The following is an 8,645-nucleotide window of genomic DNA, read 5'->3' as shown; positions in this document are numbered from 1 at the left end:
CAACATGCCTATACATTGTTTTTAGTACCATAAACCAAAATAGTTATTCTAGTAGGTCAAAGCTTTGTGCTGGAAAACCTTAGTAGAGCATGGTTGAACAAGGCATTGTGGTGCTCACAAATTTCCTCTATTTTTTGGCTTCAGGCCAATGCCAACTTCTCACTTAAAACATAGTTTTTTACACTGGATTTGATTTTATGTTAATGGTGAATTATACAACATTTCCAGAAGACAAAGGCAGATTTTTTTAGCAACCAAAAGGCTGTCATTGGCAATGCTGTTCTAACCTGTAATGCGGCCTCTGGCAAAATGTCTGGACCTTAGTGGCATAGGTGGTGTGCTTGCATAACTGCAAGGGTTGCTGGTTTAAACCCTGGTCTGCTGACTGTTGCCCTCTAAAATCAGTTTTGAACTAACTAGATTGGGACAGTCTTACATTTTAAAATGACTTCTCATTCAAATCAACGTTTTAACTCCGGTTGACTTTTGAAGGTCTTAGCACAGCCAAAAAGGTAGCACCTCGTTTGTTCTCTTTTGGCACGTGAGAGCGATAACTGCTAAATGTCATCCAAACAGTTGCCCTTTTACAAACATATTCAGTCAGAAATGTAGCAAGTGCAATGGTCACGTTGTGGACCTGTGGTCTTGTTCTTATCCGACGCCTAGACATTGAGCTAGGTCAGGGCAGCAAATCATATTGTTTCCTAATGCTATCAACCCTGTTCAAAATCCGGTATGCGGTTCTCGGTAACGGCCATGACGGTTCATGACGAGAGGCAGGGAATGTGTTCTGTGCCGCCAATCAAGGTGATTTGCACAATCAAGGTGATTTGCGCTCTCCCCTTCACCATTTTCATCGACTTTGGTAATCATGTTGGATTAGATATGATGATAGGGACATTTGAATTTAACATTGAGCTTCAACCGAAGCCTACGCGACAATAATTAACAGTTACTATGTGGAAGTATAGGCCTACTGTGCTGTAAGACTGGAGACGTGCCACAACTGCAAAACATATATTTATAAACCAATACAAACACCCACTTACTATTCCCGAGCCTCAGATATCAAAACCCCTATATATATTTTTTTTAATCATATTTTTAAAATTATGATTATTATTTGTTAAAGAAAAAGGTAGAATAAACATCTTTGGACAAATAAAAACATTTTCAACGCAATCCCAACATATTCACATAAAACCCCTAAATATCTGAACAATATCCCTCTTGGCTCTATATGCTAATGCTGATGGTCTCCTCTCTTCTGTCCTGTCTTCAGTGATCCTGGGGGGATTGAAGGACCACCTGAAGGAGATCAAACGCTGCAGACGCCTCATCATGATTGGCTGTGGAACCAGCTTCCATGCTGCCGTGGCTGTAAGTGAACCAACCAGAAGTGCGATTGAGAAGGAGAAAGGAAAGATGATGGTGATGACCTCTCTTCCCCTCTCCCCTTCACCTCTCAGACCAGACAAGCTCTGGAGGAGCTGACTGAGCTTCCTGTCATGGTGGAGCTGGCTAGCGACTTCCTAGACCGCAACACGCCCGTCTTCAGATACGACGTCTGCTTCTACATCAGCCAATCAGGTAATGCCATACTGTGTTGGTGGGTAGACTGCTGTTTATATTTTATTGCTAGTGTTTCATAAAACGCTAGTGTTTTTGTTATTTCACTCTCTATGGTGGAGACTGTGGAGACTCCGATACAAGAGAATGCTAGTACAGAGACTATAATCTGTTGGATTGGGGAGAATTCTAGTGTTTGTATGAATGCTAAGTTGCCTCTGTCCTCTGCGCTTTCCTCCCCTCAGGTGAGACAGCAGACACCCTGATGGCTCTGAGGTACTGTAAGGATAGAGGTGCTCTGACGGTGGGGGTCACCAACACAGTGGGCTCCTCCATCTCCAGAGACACAGACTGCGGGGTGCACATCAATGCTGGTCCAGAGATCGGTGTGGCCAGTACCAAGGCCTACACCAGCCAGTTTGTGGCTCTCATCATGTTTGGTCTGATGATGAGTGAGGACAGGATCTCCCTGCAGACAAGGAGGCTGGAGATCATCAATGGACTCAGGATACTCCCAGGTGAGTCTATAAACCACAACACCCACTATGATAATGTTTAACCCATTATCACCTTCTCACTGTAACCAACATGATATCACTATGACTAACACACTTTAACCAATATACTGCCTGATCTCACCAGGAAAAACACCACTTTGTTGTTTTTACTAAACCTTACTAAACTTTTTCACCCCCTATTCCTCTCCTCCCCTCCCTCTCTCAGAGTTGATCAAGAAGGTGTTGACTCTGGATAAGAACATCAAGTCAATAGCAGATGAGCTATATGAGCAGAGGTCTTTGCTGGTCATGGGCCGAGGCTTCAACTACGCTACCTGTCTAGAAGGGGCACTGGTGAGAACAGATCTAGCATTAGCTCACCCACCCCAAATACTAACCGTCATCCGTTATAGGAACCATGGACGCTGACCTGAGGTCAGTTTTTCATCTAGGGGCAATGTTTGGCATTTTCTCCTCTTTTCCGCTTCTTTATATACCCTTAAACCTCTATATATACACACAATATATGCACATTCTGACATGATAATACTGATTATTATGTCATTTAACTGATTGATTCTTCCCATACAGAAAATCAAGGAAATCCCCTACATGCATTCAGAGGGCATCCTGGCTGGGGAGCTGAAGCACGGTCCTCTGGCTCTGATTGACAAGCACATGCCGGTCATCATGATCATCATGAGAGACGCCTGCTACACCAAGTGTCAGAACGCACTGCAGCAAGTCACAGCCAGATCGGTACGTTACATTACTACTCACACAGGCTGCATTTAGAAAGACAGCCAAATGAATTGATCTTTTGACCAATCACATCAGATCTTTTTACATCAGATTTATTTCAGCGCTGGAGACCAATTATCCGAATTTGGCTGCCTGTCTATCAACGCAACCTTATTCACATATTCAGATACACACAACTAAATACACACACCCACAACTAAAACTTGCTCAGTAGGGGCATTTTGATGTAAAATGTCCCATGAGTACTAACATGTAAAGTTCATAGGAACACATCACATTTGGTGTCAAATTTAAGCTAAGGATCTATTTTTTTAAATTCCTGATTTTTTATTTATTTAACCTTTATTTAACTAGGCAAGTCAGTTAAGAACAAATTCTTATTTTCAATGACAGCTCGGAACAGTGGGTTAACTGCCTTGTTCGGGGGCAGAACAACATATTTTTACCCTTGTCAGTTCGGGGATTTGATCTAGCAACCTTTCAGTTACTGGCCCAACTGTCTAACCACTAGGCTACCTGCCACCCCCAATAATTAAGGCATACAGTGGGGAGAACATGTATTTGATACCCTGCTGATTTTGCAGGTTTTCCTACTTACAAAGCATGTAGATGTCTGTAATTTTTATCATAGGTACACTTCAACCGTGAGAGACGGAATCTAAAACGAAAATCCAGAAAATCACATTGTATGATTTTTAAGTAATTAATTTGCATTTTATTGCATGACATAAGTATTTGATCACCTACCGACCAGTAAGAATTCCTGCTGTCACAGACCTGTTAGTTTTTCTTTAAGAATCCCTCCTGTTCTCCACTCATTACCTGTATTAACTGCACCTGTTTGAACTCATTACCTATAAAAGACACCTGTCCACACACTCAATCAAACAGACTCCAACCTCTCCACAATGGCCAAGACCAGAGAGCTGTGTAAGGACATCAGGGATACAATTGTAGACCTGCACAAGGCTGGGATGGGCTACAGGACAATAGGCAAGCAGCTTGGTGAGAAGGTAACAACTGTTGGCGCAATTATTAGAAAATTGAAGAAGTTCAAGATGACGGTCAATCTACCTTGGTCTGGGGCTCCATGCGAGATCTCACCTCGTGGGGCATCAATGATCATGAGGAAGGTGAGGAATCAGCCCAGAACTACACGGCAGGACCTGGTCAATGACCTGAAGAGAGCTGGGACCACAGTCTCAAAGAAAACCACACACTACGCCGCCATGGATTAAAATCCTGCAGTGCACGCAAGGTCCCCCTGCTCAAGCCAGCACATGTCCAGGCCCGCCTGAAGTTTGCCAATGACCATCTGGATGATCCAGAGGAGGAATAGGAGAAGGTCATGTGGTCTGATGAGACAAAAATTGAGCTTTTTTTTCCAAAAACTCCCCGTGTTTGGAGGAAGAAGAAGGATGAGTACAACCCCAAGAACACCATCCCAACCGTGAAGCATAGAGGTGAAAACATAATTCTTTGGAGATGATTTTCTGCAAAGAGGACAGGACGACTGCACCGTATTGAGGGGAGGCTGGATGGGGCCCATGTATCACGAGATCTTGGCCAACAACCTCTTTCCCTCAGTAAGAGCATTGAAGATAGGTTGTGGCTGGGTCTTCCAGCTTGACAATGACCCGAAACACACAGCCAGGGCAACTAAGGAGTGGCTCCGTAAGAAGCATCTCAAGGTCCTGGAGTGGCCTAGCCAGTCTCCAGACCTGAACCCAATAGAACATCTTTGGAGGGAGCTGAAAGTCCGTATTGCCCAGCGACAGCCCCAAACCCTGAAGGATCTGGAGAAGGTCTGTATGGAGGAGTGGGCCAAAATCTCTGCTGCAGTGTGTGCAAACCTGGTCAAGAACTACAGGAAACGTATGATCTCTGTAATTGCAAACAAAGGATTCTGTACCAAATATTAAGTTCTGCTTTTCAGATGTATCAAATACTTATGTCATGCAATAAAATGCACATGAATTACTTTAAAATCATACAATGTGATTTTCTGGATTTTTGTTTTAGATTCCGTCTCTCACAGTTGAAGTGTACATATGATAAAAAATTACAGACCTCTACATGCTTTGTAAGTAGGAAAACCTGCAAAATCGGCAGTGTATCGAATACTTGTTCTCCCCACTGTATGTACATTGTTTTCAACCTTTTTCCATCATAAAAATGTGGTAAAGGCAAAGGCTTTGATTTCTGGTGAGAACAGATGGAAAAGGGGCCTTAGAAAACGTCTTAAAAAGGTATTAGAAATACATCAAAACACAATAATGCTGAAGACCCCAGCCAACTAATATCAGCATTTATATTTTGTTGAAATGATTTGCCTTCTGTAAGTTTAAGAAATATTGCCTAGTGTCTTATAATTCTTTTACAAAAACCCACATATCTTGAAGATATTTTCCAATTTCTCTCATGACGGAGGATAATGAAAGTTCACAGAAGTAACAAGTGAAGGTTAACTTGCCAATTAGTTAGTGTTTTTACTGCTAACAATTTGTTTATGATTTATTAAGTGATTAAAACGCTTCATTCTGTTACCAAATCGGTAAAGAAAAGTTGATTAGATTGTAGGTCAGTACAATACAGTACTCTACTGTAGATTATAATAAAGTTTAGTACAGTAAAGTACAGTACAGCACACTGGCGTAGACTACAATAATTGACTATTGCACTGTACTTTACTGTATTGAACTATACTCTACTGTACTCTACTGTATTGAACTATACTGTATAGTAAGTACAGTACTCTACTTTGTTGTGCTTTGCTGTACTGTGATGTCCAAACTTGTGAAACATAGACGTCTATGATTGGTACAGATTTGTTCCGGTCTGGACCAATCAAATGTGGTCTTGTTTGAGGATGGAGCTCATTCGAATAATAGCCAGTGTGTAGAAAAATACCCAAACATGCAAAAGAGGATAGGAAATGTTCTACCTTTCTAGAAAAACATTGGGACATTCATTATTATAGAACACATCAGGGACCCAAGATGTCATTCTGTTACCATCATTATGTTACCGTGTGTTAATATTCTTCACTTACTGTAGTTCAACCACCAAAATATATTTTTTCACAACACAAGGTTTTTGGAAAATGTGGTCACATAAAGAACTGAGGGAGATTTGACCTTGATTCTGTTACCAAACGTTACATCTGCACTGTTCTTCGAGTAAATGTGTTTTTGTCAAATTGTCTGTGGAAATTGTTAAAAGTAGTCATTGTGCATAGAATTGTATGGTTTGTTTAACTTTGCAATCAATGCTTTTTTGTTTATCATACTTTTAAAGTGAAACATCGGAGTCTCAGCATCATTCTGTTACCATGGAATTGCACCAAGACAAACATACATACAACCACAGGCGCACACACAGCCTGACTATCAAAAGCCTTGAATAATCTCTTTCACCCTCAGGGGCGGCCGATTATCTTGTGTTGCCAGGATGACCCAGAGGTGTCTAAGAATGCTTATAAGACCATTGAGCTGCCTCAGACAGTGGACTGTCTCCAGGGCATCCTCAGTGTCATCCCTCTGCAACTCTTGTCCTTTCACCTGGCCGTGCTGCGAGGATACGACGTGAGTCGACCACTGCAACCTACCTTGTCTTAATGCAATCTATTCCTTTGCTCACAGACCTCCACTACTGTACCTTTTCATTCCCAGTATTTACTCTTGATTTTATTTCGATTTCATCGCAACAAGCATTCAAATCTACAGTTCCTCACAAAATCAACTATGCTGTATGTTTATCTAGTCTTGTGTTGTTTCCATTACTCCGCAGTTTTGAGCTTGTTTAATGGATGTCTGTCTCTTTCCTCTGGTTGTAGGTGGACTGTCCCAGGAGCCTGGCCAAGTCTGTCACAGTGGAGTAGAACCAGGCAGACAGGCAGAAGGCTGTAGAGGCCACATCACTGCTCTGCTGAGGAGAGAGACAGAGGAGGCGAAGCCATCAAAGTGCGATTATGTGTGTAGATGGTGTTTGTGTGTGTTTTTGGTTTGACCATCCTTGTGGGGACAAGAAGTTAAACAAGGATAGTAAAACAAGGCAATTTGGGATAAGGGGGGACATTTCGCCGATCAACACAAGGAAAAAGGCTATTTTAGGCTTAGGGGTTAGGTTTAGGGTTAGTTAGAATTAAGGTTAGGGGTTAGGGTTAAGAGTTAGGATTAGGTTTAAGTGTTAGGGAAAATATCATTTTGAATGGAAATCAATTTTATGGTACCCACAAGGATATTAAAACAAATGTGTGTGTGTGTGTTTGTGTGCGTGTGCGTGTGTGTGAATAGAGGGACGTGACATTTTTAAAGCAGAGAAATGTGAAGTCCTATTGACACACTGTTGAAGTGGTGCCATTGACCTTTTGGGCCTTGTAGAGAGAGAGATCAAAACTTTGACCATCTGTCAAATCAGCATTATCTCCGATAATGCCTCCAAAGCAAGATCCTTTCACTATACAGTCCTGTGCACACTGTGCCTTGTACCAAATGTGTGCCTTGTCCACAAACAGTTGAGCCAAAAATACATATTGTAGGAGTATTGCATTTAGTTGGTGTATTGAAGCGCTTACAATTGTGCAATATGGGAGGCATTGTGAATGTTTCCAATAATATTATCGTTGTTAAATGGGTTCTCTGTCCCGTGGAAGTTTATTAGCTTTGCATCTTGGGGAGTGTAGGCTATTCCATAGCATTCTGTTATTTAGCAGAGCCAATAGCTAGCATATTGTAGGGAACTATTCTGAAAAGCTCTATGTAGGCTATTGGGACATAACACTTGTGATGTAGGGCCTATACACATTGCTTTGGTGTACTGTACACAAAAATGCATTCCTTGTAGTCCCATAATCAAGGGGCACTTTTTTTTATCACTCCTTTGTCAGACTGAATCTAATATGGTTTTAATCATGAGAGGATTACTGTTCATAATCTACACTCCAATCTGTTGAAAAGAGCCCAGGTGATACTGCTACAGTTTTGTAAGATACTATTAGAATTATACTTCCTTTCATTCACTACCCTTTCATGAATCATAATTCTCTGTTTAGTCATTGTATGGCGTTCACCATTGCAATCATATTATGTTGTCTGTCATGCAGCATTGTGAGCAACATCTCTGCCCTATTCTACGAAGACTGTTTGGGTTCCATTGGCTTATTTATGGATGAAGACCAATTGGTTGCACTTACTTTTATAGTGGATTTAATCTCCCGGAGTGTAATCCACAACGGCCATATTGACATGCCCTGACTCTTGTTCTCGAAAATGTGAGGCATTTCCCTTCACATCTCAATATAAGACTGATATGCATAAAGTGATATGGATTGTAGTTTTGTACTGTAAAGGGTAAAACATGTTACATTGAGATGTACTGTAGTTAATGTATTTATCTGTTTTTTTTTATGGGGGTTAAAGAAAGTTGGGCTGGTTTATCACAAACTATGATTGTATTTTATAATATACACTACCGTTCAAAAGTTTGGGGTCACTTAGAAATGTCCTTGTTTTTGAAAGAAAGCTAAAAAAAAATTGTCCATTAAAATAACATCAAATTGATTGGAAATACAGTGTAGACATTGTTAATGTTGCAAATTACTATTTTAGCTGGAAAAGGCCGATTGTTAATGGAATATTTACGTAGGCGTACAGAGGCCCATTGTCAGCAACCATCACTCCTGTGTTCCAATGGCACATTGTGTTAGCTAATCCAAGTTTATCATTTTAAAAGACTAATTGATCATTAGAAAACCCTTTTGCAATTATGTTAGCACAGCTGAAAACTGTTGTTCTGATTAAAGAAGCAATAAGCTGG

At 41.0% G+C, this 8,645-nt stretch overlaps 1 protein-coding gene across 1 annotated transcript in view; it reads left to right on the top strand.

Moving 5' to 3' along the window:
- LOC118375921 (glutamine--fructose-6-phosphate aminotransferase [isomerizing] 2-like) overlaps positions 1–8,645 on the top strand; it is a 43,184-nt gene extending 34,539 nt beyond the window's left edge. Inside the window, exons 12-18 of the mRNA XM_035762562.2 lie at positions 1,283–1,380; positions 1,470–1,590; positions 1,815–2,087; positions 2,293–2,420; positions 2,658–2,825; positions 6,251–6,412; positions 6,664–8,645. Coding sequence (XP_035618455.2) covers positions 1,283–1,380; positions 1,470–1,590; positions 1,815–2,087; positions 2,293–2,420; positions 2,658–2,825; positions 6,251–6,412; positions 6,664–6,708 — 995 coding nt within the window. The 3' untranslated portion in view covers positions 6,709–8,645. The remainder of the gene's footprint in view (positions 1–1,282; positions 1,381–1,469; positions 1,591–1,814; positions 2,088–2,292; positions 2,421–2,657; positions 2,826–6,250; positions 6,413–6,663) is intronic.

This window comes from Oncorhynchus keta, chromosome 4 (assembly GCF_023373465.1).
Source record: "Oncorhynchus keta strain PuntledgeMale-10-30-2019 chromosome 4, Oket_V2, whole genome shotgun sequence".
Lineage (NCBI taxonomy): Eukaryota > Metazoa > Chordata > Actinopteri > Salmoniformes > Salmonidae > Oncorhynchus > Oncorhynchus keta.
Note: the sequence above shows the minus strand (reverse complement) of the source record. Positions and strands in the feature narration are given on the sequence as shown.